The sequence below is a fragment of the Pecten maximus genome, chromosome 3 (assembly GCF_902652985.1).
Source record: "Pecten maximus chromosome 3, xPecMax1.1, whole genome shotgun sequence".
Classification (NCBI taxonomy): Eukaryota; Metazoa; Mollusca; class Bivalvia; order Pectinida; family Pectinidae; genus Pecten; species Pecten maximus.
Window position 1 is genome coordinate 10,167,584 of NC_047017.1, and position 15,658 is coordinate 10,183,241.

Sequence of the window (15,658 nt, forward strand, 5' to 3'; positions counted from 1 at the left end):
TCTGTAATTCTTTGCCCCATATCAATGCTTCATTATAATACACAATGCCAATGTCAGCATTTTTGCCACATTTTTTAATCAATTGATCCACAAATAAAGTCACTTTTAATTCTTAGATTCCAGTAAAACATTTTACCTCACCTTTAGCTGGTTACTTAAATTCAATAAAACATCACAAATAGGTACAAAACAAAAAGAACATGTTTTGTGAAATTATCAATAAATTTGACATGACAATATTTCATCAATTTTGTATATCATATACGAAATTCAAGAAATGTAGCAATGTGGCATTTATGGGCAAAGAGTTACCCCCTATGTTCCACAGTGGACTGGCCCAAGATATTCTAACAGCAGTCACCTTTACTGGGCCACAGAGGACTGACCCAATGGTATAGTCACCTTTACTGGGTTACTATCTTAATATTGCATTTTATAAGTATATATATAAACTATAATCTGCTATTCCCCCTGTATAAATGGATTGGACCAGTTCACTATGGAGATATAGGAGTCATTTTTTGAGATTCCTGTCAAAGATGTATGGCATCAGCCTCTGTGAAATTGTCTACAATTCAGCTTTATCATTAGGTAAACACCTATAGTGTTTTTTATCACTTCCAAAAGCAACAGAAAATTTTGAATAGAAGAAAACATAATAAAAGCTGCAAAATTACTAAAACAGCAAAAACCTATAGTAAAACACACAGGGACTGCATCATTGTAACATTTCTATTTCTCTAACACCCAGGTCACATATAGTTCATTTATACATGTTACGAAACTTTGCTTTTCATTTCCAAATTTCTTGAAACTTTTTATTTCAATATGACCAACTTGTCAACTCAATATGATAAACTTATCTTCTCTTGTACAAGAATTTCTATCATCTGATATAAAGCCAGCATTTCTAAGAATATAAGCTTCAAACAAAACTGATAGTAATTTGCAGACGACAGTAAGCGTATCGGGTCGCAACAGTTGATGTTGAGTTTTAGTTCCTTTACTATGGCAAGGGAACGAAAACCAGGAAATTTCCAACAAATAAATACCGCTTCAGGAACGCTGTAGCAACATTTCTTCTATTTTACAACAAATGTTCTTACTTACTAATCTAAGGCATTTTACAACAATAGGAAAAATCATGAGAATATTTTAACATTGTGTATCTGTGAGCTGTGGTGAGTGGGGGATGGTGTCAGAACTAACTAGAATTCTGTGAAACATTGAGAATGAGGTCTGTGTGACATGTGCTTACCTTCAAGTGTAGCAAGTCAACAGGAAAAACAACAAAAACACAATTATCGTATACTCATCAGCTACTACTACAGCTGATCTATAACTACATGTACCCTGTCAAAGTAATCTATAACTACCGGGTACCCTTCCCAATTAATCTCACACTACCATCTCCGAGCAAATTAATTACACAATAATCTAAACCTTACCGTCAGTTGAAAAACAGTTTTATGACTCTTCATCAATATATCATATCCGACCTTTAAATAAAAATTACCACACTTTCCTAAAATCGTCATCTACCAAACAGACAGAAACCACAAACCAGAGAAAACTACCATTAGCAGAGATGGTGTGACCAGACCGTACACCCACTAGTATTGAGGGAAGATTGACAGTGTATTAAGGAGATGGGTGCCACCTAATACATTACAACAGTGTCCAACAGCTGAGGAAATCGTGAAAATGAGTCGATTAGATCATTCCTATGTTATGACATGTAAACCAGACAAATATGTACACTGCTACCACAGAGTTCAGAGTTCAAGGTCACACGAGTGTGGCTGGGTACATACCCTGCTAACCAACCAATCACCAACAGCTGAATCTGGTAATACAACAGGATGTATCAAAGGGAGATAACTCTCACACCAGACATGGTCATTACCCAGTCAATCATGTTTATACAAAATAAATGCGGTGAAATTCAATGTTTCAATGGTTAATTTAGAGAGTATTTTAATATCCTTCAGAATATCTTATTATAGAATAACAAAAGTCACATCTTAATCAAAATAATGTTATATACAAAACATATCGAATAGTGTCGACAAAATCATCACATGTATAAAACCAAAAATAGGACAACTGGTGTAGAATATTACTATTGATACATGGTAAACGTTACATACACTACTGGTATGGTTGTACTAGGTAATTTGTGTAAATATCCTGGAACAAAACCATCTAAATTAAATCTTAAATAGCACTAGCTATAAACGTGATATGGTGAGCTATAGACACTCCACGCAGGTGAGGTGATGGAGGTAAGCTTAACGAGATGAGTATTTACCTGTCGGGATAGGGCTAATGGCGACCGTGTCCTGTTACGAAGGAATGATGATCCAGGTCGGTAGCTTGGAGAGAATCTCGGTGTACTAGTCCTAACAGATCGGGATCCCACGGAGCCAGTACTTAAGTCTGATGAGCGACTGTCCCCGCTGATATCGAGGCTGTGTGATGGCTGTGATAAATCAGGTCAGTAAAACTATTATAATGAATACAGTATTTGACTTATGAAAATATGAACCTTGCTGTTTTCTAACTTGTTTTTCAAATTCATTTCCAATCAAAAGCAATGTTTAGCAAGAGGTTGTTTATTACAACTAGTGTGAGTTTAATGAAGAGTACTTACTGAGGTTGGTTTTGAGTGAGGCCGAGGTCAGATCTCGTGTCGGTATAACTTACTGAGGTTGGTTTTGAGTGAGGTCGGATCTCAAGTCATGATAATTTATTGGGGTTGGTTTTGAGTGAGGTCGGATCTTGAGTTGTGATAACTTACTGAGGTTGGTTTTGAGTGAGGTCGGATCTTGAGTTGTGATAACTTACTGAGGTTGGTTTTGAGTGAGGTCAGATCTCAACTCATGATAATTTATTGGGGTTGGTTTTGAGTGAGGTAGGATCTCTAGTCGTGATAACTTACTGAGGTTTGTTTTGAGTGAGGTCGGATCTCAAGTCTGTCTTCCAGACTGAGGATGTATGATGAAGAGAGACGAAGTAGGGAACGCAAACGATTAGCAATAATGTGCATCTTGTCCTTGGCATTGACCATCTCTGTCGAGTCTGTGTTCAACAACAGCTGGTCAGCCGTATCCTTTAATGATGTCACACGTGGCTGGTTACCCTGTAACTCTGATCGGATTTCCTAAAAAAGAGAGATTAAATGATAATTTTGAAAGGGTTTTGATCTGGACTGAATAGATAGATCTCGATCTCGGGGGTATGATCTGGACAGATTGGATAGATCTCGATCTCGGGGGTATGATCTGGACAGATTAGATAGATATCGATCTCAGGGGTATGATCTGGACAGATTGGATAGATATCCATCTAAGGGGTATGATCTGGACAGATTGGATAGATATCGATCTCAGGGGTATGATCTGGACAGATTACATAGATATCGATCTCAGGGGTATGATCTGGACAGATTGGATAGATATCGATCTCAGGGGTATGATCTGGACAGATTGGATAGATATCGATTTCAGGGGTATGATCTGGACAGATTAGATAGATATCGATCTCAGGGGTATGATCTGGACAGATTGGATAGATATCGATCTCAGGGGTATGATCTGGACAGATTGGATAGATATCGATCTCAGGGGTATGATCTGGACAGATTGGATAGATATCGATTTCAGGGGTATGATCTGGACAGATTAGATAGATATCGATCTCAGGGGTATGATCTGGACAGATTGGATAGATATCGATCTCAGGGGTATGATCTGGACAGATTGGATAGATATCGATCTCAGGGGTATGATCTGGAGAGATTGGATAGATCTCTCTCTTGTGGGTATGATCTGGACAGATTGGATAGATATCGATCTCAGGGGTATGATCTGGACAGATTGGATAGATCTCGCTCTCTGGGTATGATCTGGGTATCTCTTATAAATCTGCCACAGCCACATGCGAATTTATCACACAGTTAACTTTAATACATTTGTACCTGTATATTGTTAAGATATATTAGAGCTGTAGGTACACATATCATGGGTAAAAAGATATTAATGGTTTAGAAATGAACCTCCATTGCTAGCGTATAAAGTTCTCTAACCTTGACTCTCAATACTTACCTTGAGTTTTTTTAGTTTTGACCACAGAGCGCTGTGATCCGCCCCGAGGTTGACGGGCTCGTTTTGTTGTAGTTTGGTCTCGATATTTTCCAGCCATAACAACAGGTCGTGTATGGTGTGATGAAATTCCTGGCACTGCATCAGCGCCACCTGTAGTTCCTGCTGTAGTGTTGTAGCATGGGCACACATGGCCTCCCAACGGCGATTCATCTGCCGTAATTTGTCCTTGAGCAGACGACCTTCATCGGTACGAATGTCTATAAAGTTTTTACTGATGAGGTTGATTGATAGCACTCTAGTTTTCTTTGATTCTAGTTGAACTAAAAAGTCCTGTAAACAGAGAATTGATCAAGTGAAACAAAATAACGAAAAATATTCTCTTGAGCCAACTGTAGAAAAGTGATGCAACATTTGAAGTTAATTTTCAATCCAAGTTTACAACAGTCTCAAATAATTTAGATTAAGTTTTCTTTCACCTGAACATTGATATAAAGAAGAAATAACACACCATCTTATTGAGCATGGATATACCATGTTTACAGATTTAGTGACAGTCATTAGTAAAACTATATACTGGAAAGAAGATTATCGCAGAATGTAATGAAATAAAGCAGGACTAGATTGTACAGGGTAGGGGAGTATAGTGTAGTCTGAGGTATGATATTAGGACTATACCTCAGTAATGGGGAAGCTACGTGGAAGAGGGGAGATATACCACACCTAGATATAATTAATATACGACACCTAGATATAATTAATATACGACACCTAGATATAATTACACATGTTTTATTCCATTAATTCCTTCCTTCAGTGTTTGTGCCATTCAGCACGGTCACTGGACACTTGACTTCTGTATATCCTACACCAGTGACCTACTGAAGCCATACACTATTATTTTCAATGTCTACTTGTCAGTGACTAACTATAGTGACACAGCAGCTATTTAGTACAAACATTGTTCCTGAACACTACATCACTGCTATTCTTTATTCTACCATGCATTGGTCTTTGAAATTAAGTTGATGGACTATTTAGAGCTGAAATTATCAACATTGAAGCTGTAACAGTTACATCTCCGATTACGGAATTACACACAATCTTTTACAAAACTGGCATGGCATTGTAACCACGGCAACCAAAAATGTCTTTAGTCCTAATCCAGAAATCCACACAAATTAATATAATTAATGGAAATACTAGCATAATTTAACCAAGTGAAGATAGAACTCAATCAAAGAATTTAGTCTACATTAGAGATAACAGAAAAAGTCTTGGATGACAACCTTACTTTATAGATATTTCTTTGTAAAAAATAATTGGAAAATTAATTTCAAAAATGAAGTATAACGAAACAACTCATAATATTCAGTAAATATAACATGCCACTTACAAGCAACAAAACAAATATGGAGGAACATAGCTAAGTTATGTTGAACTGCTCGTTATATCTGCTCTTTAATTACATATCCCAGTTATCGAAAAAGGAAACATGCTGTTAGTAAGTAGAAACCTGGTATGAAAAGTTCACTGACGTCCATACAACATCAATGTACAGTGTTAGTCATTACCATTGTATTATAAAACAGAATACAAATTATATATGACAAAGTATTCTGAATTGAGCAATTGAGATGTTATACCAGATTTATTCAGACTGTACATGAATTCGTATTCCTAATGCTAAATGCTTTATTAACAAATTTTGGGAGGAAATGTGTAATTTTGAAAGTAGTTAAACAATTTGAGGAAGGACTGTACAACTTTGGGAAGACCAATGTAATTTTGGGGGGAAAGATATAATGTGAGAGAAAAGCTTAACAACTTGATTGACAATGTATAATCTTAGAGTTAAATTTAATCAAACAGATACATGTATATTTTCTGGACAATAGAAAGAGGGATGAAAAAAAATCCATGAAAATGACCATGTTTGAATAACTTAATATAATTAATATGTAGTTCATCTCACATAAATAAATCTTTGAAATATTTTATAATTGTTTCTGCATGCGTTAAATCGTTCATTTGAAATATATTTCCCAAACAACGCCAATTTTAACTAATGATTTCAAATTAACCCACACACACCTCAAACTCCACATTTAAGCGACCAGAAAGCCACAAAAGTCAAAACACTGAACTGCAAATAATCAGTAAATTGTTATTAGCTATCTGAACCCTTTGTCAATAAAATCTTGATTATAAGTTAAAAAAAAGCAAAAACTTGGGAAAGCAGAATTCTGAGTGGACTAATAGAAGATTATAAAGAACTATATATTCCAATACCTCTACTTTCATAGGATCTAAAGTAATATCCTGAAATGTAAACGGGAGTCATTATATTTGGTGTTAGGACATTCATGGGTTTAACGTCTTAAATCATACCCTCGCTACAGGGATGTACCTCTACTGTTACAGATTTATAATGTACATTATACTCAAATTAAACATACCGTATCCCATTTAACAAAACAGAATTGTGACAAACACTTCAAATGTTTTACCACTGTTCAGTGATGCTATTAACTTGAAATTTTTCTAATTTTAGTGAATACGACAAAATCCCATCTGACTAGACCACCCATGAAATGTGTAAACAAACAGACAAAAACTGTTTTACCAAACTATGCTGTTTAAAAGTTTCCCAAAATTCCCTCTACAGCTACCGAGGACTGGGTAATAAAGTTTACCTTGTGTTGTCTGATGATGGAGTCGAGCTGGACGATATCGCTGGGAAGGCGGGTGTGACCAGACTGCATGGCCTCCGCGTTGTCAAGCCAGGTGAGCATGTTGTCGAGGTCAGTACGGAACTGTCCCCAGTCCTGACGATGTTGTGACAGACGGTAGTCTTTCTCTATAGCCTGGGCCTGCAGCCTCTCCCATCGCTGTAGCACGCCTGTAGGACATAGGATACACATATTGTATTCTCTTGATTCTAGTGACAGTGTTAATATTTTCACCTTTCCTCTTGTCAAGCTTCAGCCAAAAACTCAGGATCACTTTGAAATTGTTCAGTTCCTGACATTAACATACAAGTTTCCATTTTCTGAACGGGCTTATCAATCTTGACATTGTAACATTGTAGAAAGGAAATAACTAACATTTATGTCCTTTTTGTAGGAGTAGAAATGTTGTCTTAAGAGAGTGTGAACCAATCAAATACTTATCTGACACAGCAACTCTACACTGCGAGAATATTGAATTTGGTGAACTTAAATCTGTACAGTATTGCAATCATAAAGAGATACAGAATTACGCAGAATCTATGGTGCTACAGTCATAAAAATAATTGTTATCATCATGTTTTGTTGGTACATACTTCGGACTTCCTCATCCGCTGTGGGTATCATAGACAAACCAGTCTCGGACTTGGCAAGTCGGTCGAGTCTCCTTACATTGTCCACGCTCTGCTCACATTCGGACATAATTTGACCCTGAAAATATGATGCGACACCATTACAAAAATTCCTTTAGATAACCCAGATAAGTTTAAAAGGATCTAAGGCACCCTGTTATACGTTCATACAAAATAGACAAGCGATCCGAGAGTATCAGTTCTTGATACCCACAATCATAAGTCAAATAAACAAATCAATCATTTGTCTAGTTATTCTAACACGTCTTCATGATGTCAATTTGATAACAAACAAGCTCTAGGAATAAAGGAATGAAGAGTTTGAAGACTCTTTTTAAGACTTTATATAAAACAATGTTTAAGCTGAAATTAATTTACTTAAAATCCCTTCAGTCAAATGAAAGGAGAGGGATTTTACATAAAGTTCTCCTCCTTGGTCCTTTTAATGATATCAATGATGCTTGGTTAAACATGATATGTTCAACTCTAGAACCTAATATACTGATTTTATAGATTTTTCTGTAGGAGGACTATGTATGACCTCAGCTGGATAAGACTTACGTAGTCAGCCCCACTGTGATCAATACCAGGGCCTGTAGGGGTCGAACATCTCATCTCCCTCTCTGCCACCCTCAGCTTGTGTTTGGCGTCCTCCAGGGCATCAACCAGATTCTCCAGTAAAGACTCGACCGTGGACTCTCTACTTCTCAGGCTCACTTCCTCTCTCATACGCTTCTTCCTCTCATCACGTGAAAGGCCTGAAAACAAACAATATATCGTAGCTATATTAGACATTCCATCTACATTTTCTCAGTTTAAAATTGGATATACATTGTAGTTTGGATATATTAGTTAATTGATTTTTCTTTTGTTTTCTTTATTCAAAGTTTTGCACTGAAAATGAATAAGTTTTCAGCCTTATTTTCATGAAAACAATTATCAAAAAGCTAGTTTTCTGTAAAATCATTATAATAAAATTGATATGTTTCAACAAATCAGAAGCTTTAATTGTGTATAAAATCACGATACAATTCATCAGGATCTGACCTGTTGAGAAGCTACTGTCTGACCGACTGGGTGAGCCCATACGAGGTGACCGGATAGGCGACCTATTGGCATAGCGACTAGGAGAGTTCTCCCTGAAGGGTGAACGTCCTCTGGAAGATGGTGAGGATGTTCTGAGAGGTGAAGACGACCTTGTGGGTGACCTTGACCTCCGTAACCTTGAGGCTCTGACTGGTGACATCGGCCGTTGCTGTAGAATTCCCTGTCCTGCGGCTCGCCGTTTCTCTGGCGGACTTTCGGGAGGTGAGGCTTCAAGGTAAGCCTCCAGTTCCTGCATGTCCCAGTCAAGGCTGTCCGGGGCCTTTAACTGACGCTCCAACAGATCAATTTCATCAACACCGGCTCGTGCCTGGAGGTCAGCTTTTATCTTATCTTCCTCCTAAAACAAAGGTCATGCAGGTCAAACGTAACCATATCATACTCTAACTAGCGTAGGTCAAAGGTCAACAGTCTTAAACTGAAAAGTTCAACAGACTCTGTCTTACAGAAATGAAACACATACTATAAAGACAGACTGAATAACCACTAAGGAATTCTGTGTTCTAAAAGATATTTTTTTTTTCATATATGGGCAGATGTTATCCATCGATCAATTACCAAAACATCACACTGATTTGTAAGATTTTATGAACAAATAATGACCTTCATCAGAAATTTCTCATGCATGACATACAGTGTAATCTTTTTTATACCTCAGCATCTGCAATACACCGTAGCTTGTTCTGATACTTGTTGATGCGGTCAAACACCTTTCGAGAATAAACCTTGAAATCATCGAGTTCTTTTTGGACTAGGGCAGCGTCTACACTGTCTCCCTTCTGTATGAGGTATAGGGCCGACTGGTCGAGGTATTCTAATCGTGGTTTCTTCCCATCTATCTCGTCCTGAAGTCTCTGTCACATAAACATTTCACATACCAATTTAATATACGTGCCAAAAATCTGAAGTTTACTCATACATAAGCTAAGCTAATGATCCCTGACTCGATGATGTCTGTGGCATCAAAACTCCTTAATTAAAAGGAAACTCCTTCACTTCATATTTTTATAGGAAATCATTAACAGAGAAACTTGACTCAAATTCTGTAATTCTTTTTTGTCAAATATTTACGGTTAAGGAATTTCTATATGTTGGAAGGTCTGGTGATGTATCATTACATGTACTAATAAGACATTATATATTGAGGGCATGCCAAGATCAATCATAAGTTTTAGCAAACTACCACACTGTTTAAATAAACTACATTGTGACCATCTTGTAATCATTTTTTCAAAGAAGATTTCGTCCATTGCAAACACTCACCCTTGTTTCGGCCATCTTGGTCTGCGTATCCATTGACAACAGGTGTTCTATGTTGGTGAGTTGCATGTCGATGTCATTAAGCCAGGTGTACAGATCGTCACGCACTGATGTAAAGTCTTGACGTAGCGTTGACGACTGTTTCAGCTGACGAGTCATATTGGACACACATTGCTGAAGTTTGTCCCAGCGACTGTTTGCATCCTGCATTTCACGTTTGAGGTGGTTAGCATGATCGGTGCGACCCTCACGGGCGAGGCGACGATACTGACGATTGATATTCTCCAAGTCTGGTAGTTTTTCATGGACTTTTTTCTGCAGATTCTGTCAGAGAGAAATAGAATAGCATGACACAGGCTATCTCAATGCTTCAGAGGTACCGCCTCATAAAAACAAATCAGAAACTGATGTCGACCACCTAAATGTACCTAATAGGGTTATCATAGTTGATTTGTATCAAAGGTTTGTAGAAACAGGCAATGAAAGTAAGAAGCATTTGGTAGACTTCCTGTCTACCGAGAGACATCGGATTCTAGTATTTTCCAGTATTTTAGTATAAAGGATATACAGGATTGTATGTTTATGTACATAAATGTATGAGTACATGGTACCTTTTAAACTTTCATTCAGTTAATTGTTCAGTTTATCTTACACATTTATTACTGGTACATTCAAGAATTTGATATCTTTTATTAAATGCAGTATAATTAACAAACCATCCTGCATTGTTAAGTTTTCATTCCCAAAAGTTTCTTACCTCGAAGTGTTTAACTTCCTCCTTAGTCAGACTGACATCCAATAGGTCGCGAGGTGACCCAATGACCTCCTGCTCAATATCCGTGAGCCAATCATCAAACAGCTTGAAGTCGTCCAAGAGAGCCTGCCATAGCTCCCATGTCTCCTCGATCCTGTCACACAAACCGTAATAGTTTAGCCCTAGTGTGGGTATGTAACACTTTGCAACAAGTACTGGTATTTAAGTGTTTTAGGTAATTAGCTCAAATGGATCCCTTAATTGGGTGTCAATGGTGGATTAGATACAAACAGTTTTAGAAAGTCTACCATCATTAGTTGGTGGGTTGAAATTCACAAGGTATTATTGATTGATTATTGATATTGAGTGTTTAATATCATTGAATCTCACAAGGGAACTCTTGGGTGTGTACTACAAGAATACAATTTGAAAAGCCCCTAATCATCAGTTGGTTGACTAAACCAGAGTAATTTTGGCGTAAAATTTCTCAGACTATCTGAGCCCAAAGTAAATATAACAAATCAATTTTACTGTTGATAATGATGACTTGTGTATAGAATACAACACCTGACAATCATTAAAATCATTACCTTGTACGACGTGCTGGTGACTGTTGACAAATTGTACGCCATCTTCTGTCCAGGTTCTTCATAGCAGTCTGTAGGGCGTTAAACTCGAGTTCGGATGGACAGGCGTCTGTATCGTGTAGGAGAACCTCACACAAGTTAAGTACAGACCCAACACCAGCACTGTGATGTTCTATATCTGTCTGGAGCTCCTGAAACAACACATTTATCTTATTACAAAAACAATACATTTATTATAGATCCATTACAAAAACAACACATTTATCTTATCACATTTATTACAGACCCATTACAAATGGCCTGCAGGTCTAGGTGGATGTCTAACATTCATCACTTTATGGTGTAATTTATTTTTCTTGAGTTAATACTGTAACAGTTAACAGTGCTACAAAACTTGGTATCAACACCTCCTGAAATTAAGCTTTATCAAATATTTGTATCTAGAGAACTGGTCCTTACTTTCTTCCACACAATAAGATTATTTACTCTGATTTCAAAAATAATACAAATAGGAATTGCATTTCTCTCTTCACCTTTAAAAACAATCAAATTAAATTGTACAACAATAGTTATGTCCCTTACCTGTTGTTCACCGAGCTTCTCCTGGATTTCCCTGCGATTACAGACCTCGTAGATGATTGGCCCGTTGAGGTCATGCTCCATGTTGGAGAGCCACTTGCGGAGGTTAGCCATACTGAGGTCGAGCTGCTGGACTGCCAGCAGTGTTTCCTGTAACTTCCTCTGTCTGTAACCATCAAACAGTTTATCAACAGATGGGTTATGACACACTGTTATTTGACTTCATGACAACAAAATACTGGTCTGACCACACATATCACATATGACAAGTTCAGTTTATTTAAATTATTAAAATATATTATTTCCCTTACCAGGATTTATTATTTCTCTTACTTAAATTGCTCATTAAGAAGTTGATAAGTTTACCTGAAGTTGAGGACGGAGGTCAGGTGTTGCCATTTTTCCTCGAGTCGCTGTATTTTATTGTCGATGTCCGAGGATCGAACTTCACTGCTAACCTTCATTAGTTCCTTGCCCTGTTCCACCAGACGAATCTTTTCTCGTTCCCTGTCGGCCATCTCCTCACGGAAGTCCTGGTCAATGAAATGCTTGATAATCAAATTGTTTATAATCTCATATCACCTAATTAAAAGTTTCAGGATTATCTTTAGTTCCATAAACCAATTCCAGAAATAAACATTTTCAAATGGAAATATTACTGAAAAGTCTTTAAAAGGATAATCGTTGTAATAAAAAAAAAATGACAGAAAAATATAAGATAAACTATGATATACTACATTATCTTTACAAACTAAATATACAAGAGTGACAACATATACCCCTCCCATACTAAAGTAACATCCGTTCTTGACAATCAAATTATAGAAATAAGAAGAAATTCTGAAATAAAATGTTACTATAGAAACCAAAACTGCAATTCAGGATGACGATGTCTACCAAGTTCAAAGATGTCAGTTTGGTAGATGAAGAAGTCAGTTGAAACCATCTACAGAGAATATCACAAGACTGAAAAAAGGGCCATAACTCTCCACAAAACTGTCAAATCAAAAACCCATAACTATACATGTCATGAGTATGTAGACAATTAAAGCTGAGAGAAAACTAAATTTTCCCGACATAATTTTCACTGGAAAAGGTATACATTTGTGACTGAGATGTATACATTTAATTTTGTTACTAACAAAGCTTAGAGAGAAGACCCTGCGAAATTTAAACCAGCTTGCTATAAAGTGGGAACCAACCAGAAGTCTATACCAGTATAACCAGTAGACGTACACATGTCAGTAGTAGTCTTAAACAAATTATGATGTTTATAACGGTGAGTTAAAATGGCTGATAGTTATGAGGGTCTTCATCAGCATTTATATCATATTCGCCTGGTCCTCTTGGTCAGAAAAAGATGTTCAAAGACTGAGAGAGATGAGATACCACAAATTTACATGTACTGAAGTGAAATGGTATACACAGACTAAAGGTCACTAAACACTGAACTGTAGATAGGATTTATGATGAAACTAAAGAAAGTGGACGAGACATATAGTACCCCCACCCCATCTCATAGAAACCTCCTACCCCCCCCCCCCCCCCCATGTTGTGTGAAAAAAATATGAATCAATAATATTTGTACTTTTGGATAATTATCTATATAACATGACATTTGATACAGCTTGAATAAACTTCTAGGTTGTAATATATAAATACAAGTTTGAGCATTCATTTTTGGTAATATTAATCTTGATTTTTGACCAAGAACACCAATATTAAAATTCATTCAAGGTATGTCTTAAACATACCTGTCAAATGTATCAGTAAATATTATAACTAGTGCAATGACACAGAGTGTGAGAGGAAGATGATCAGAGGGGACAGACCCAGTGAAGTAGGAGATCATTGAAGAACAGTTATTAAAGGTATTTCCTTTCCGTGATACAAAGTTACAACACGACAGATGTGAAGTAGACAAACCTTCTCTTTCAAATCCTTCAGCAGCAAAAAATGTACATATCACATTAATATATCTTCACCATTCTTTCAGTTTACAATTAATTTTATCATTAATTCATTGACCTGACATATTTCCCTTTATACTACAAACTTGAAGTTGTTTGTAAGATTTAAATTCACTTGTTCTCATACAAATAAATGTTGGTCTTACTATAATATCCACAGTGACCTTGACCTTTTGTTCCTGAAGGGCAATATTTGTAACCTCATTCTTGAATTATGTAAAATAGTGACCAAGACATTCTTACTCTAAAACTCAAACCATAACACATAGAGTAACACTCCATTGGTCAGCAAATTTCTATAAATAGTAACAGTGACATTAAGTCATTGACATTTTTTAGCGTGACAAAAGCCTCAGACATAGAGAGACTTGATTGGCTGACAATTTTCTACAAATAGCAACAGAGACCTTATAACCTTGACATTCCTTTGCTAACCCACACATCTAACAAGTATTGACACAAATACGGACAGTTTCACCGGTTCTGACACTCGTTCTACATTTCAACTCTCATCAACTCTTACTAAACTGAAGGTAAACAGCAAATGACATTTACCTTCTGCATCTTAGTCAGCAGGTCCTCAATGTGGTATTCCTTGGTTGAAATGACCTTGACCTCCATCTGATCTATCCACTCCATGAGGTCATGAACACGCTCATTGAAGGTCGACCAGCGGAACATGTTGTCATTGATTCGTTGTGCGCGGAGAGCTGCCTGGTTGCGGAGTTCGTCCCACTGTTTGTTGAGTAGTCGTACTCTCTGATGTAGGACATTTAGGTCGTCAGGTTGAATGACCTCCCCTAGTCTCCTTTCCTTGGCTAGCAGTGCGTCACGCTTAATCTCAGCATTAGCGAACTCGGTCTCTATGTCCTAGGGAAGTATAAATGTACACTGTAATCAAAATTTCATAAATCCTGGCTGTCACTCAAAATCACTAGCTTAGACAGATTTAAAATCTTAAGCTGCAAGAACAAAGTCGTTCCATTCACCAATACTTCCGTGGTATCAATCAGGCTTATATATAGGCACACAACTAACAAACCTGTACCAAATATGACTCTTAACTAACCTACATACCCAGTGAGTTTGACAATGGTCCTACCTTGCACTTGTGTAACTCTGACTGGAGCTGGTCATAAGCTGTCGGGAGGTCAGCCGTGAGTTTATGTCTGGTGTCCTTCAGCCAGCCCAGGATGTCTTCGATGTCCTCCTCACACTCCTGCCATTGTTTGAGAACCGCCTCTAGCTTCTGACAGTGGTCGTCAAGGTTACCATACAGCTGGTGCCAGTACTGCTGAAGCTGGGCAGTGCAGACTTTCAGCTCATCAGCAGCATCCGTATCAGCACGTTGTAACAGAGCTTTACTTTGATCCTCCATCTTCTTCAGTACATCCTCTTGTAGTTTAAACTCCGTCTGTGTGTGCTGCAAAATGCGAAGTGTTGTAAATTTAAATTTACATTCTTTAGCAATGTTCATTAGCTGGGCCTCATATATATATCCTACATCATCACGGTCATTTAAATGCTTTAATATGTTAGTGTTTTGTAGGTAGCTTGCCTTTGTAGAGTAAGATACAAAAATACATTTACTACACCAGAGCAGACTCTAAAACTGTTATATCTGAGGTTAGAATATGTAGAGTCTAACCAATGTGAAATAACTTACTCTGGCCTTGTCTAGTAGAGTCTAACCAATGTATGATAGACTGAGTGAACGATAAAACGTGAAATAACTTACTCTGGCCTTGTCCAGTAGAGTCTAACCAATGTATGATAGACTGAGTGAACGATAAAACGTGAAATAACTTACTCTGGCCTTGTCTAGTAGAGTCTAACCAATGTATGATAGACTGAGTGAACGATAAAACGTGAAATAACTTACTCTGGCCTTGTCCAGTAGAGTCTAACCAATGTATGATAGACTGAGTGAACGATAAAAC

The 15,658-nt window shown here is 37.2% G+C and overlaps 1 protein-coding gene across 1 annotated transcript in view; it reads right to left on the bottom strand.

The window, feature by feature from the left end:
• Positions 1–15,658, bottom strand: part of LOC117323158 (nesprin-1-like) — a 180,777-nt gene that overhangs the window by 5,111 nt on the left and 160,008 nt on the right. The window contains 16 exon segments of the mRNA XM_033878197.1: positions 2,312–2,482; positions 2,942–3,163; positions 4,107–4,436; positions 6,396–6,425; positions 6,800–7,005; positions 7,429–7,543; positions 8,026–8,222; positions 8,512–8,908; positions 9,222–9,422; positions 9,832–10,152; positions 10,586–10,736; positions 11,173–11,360; positions 11,752–11,914; positions 12,115–12,281; positions 14,274–14,588; positions 14,821–15,141. Of these exon segments, the coding sequence (XP_033734088.1) occupies positions 2,312–2,482; positions 2,942–3,163; positions 4,107–4,436; positions 6,396–6,425; positions 6,800–7,005; positions 7,429–7,543; positions 8,026–8,222; positions 8,512–8,908; positions 9,222–9,422; positions 9,832–10,152; positions 10,586–10,736; positions 11,173–11,360; positions 11,752–11,914; positions 12,115–12,281; positions 14,274–14,588; positions 14,821–15,141 (3,495 nt within the window).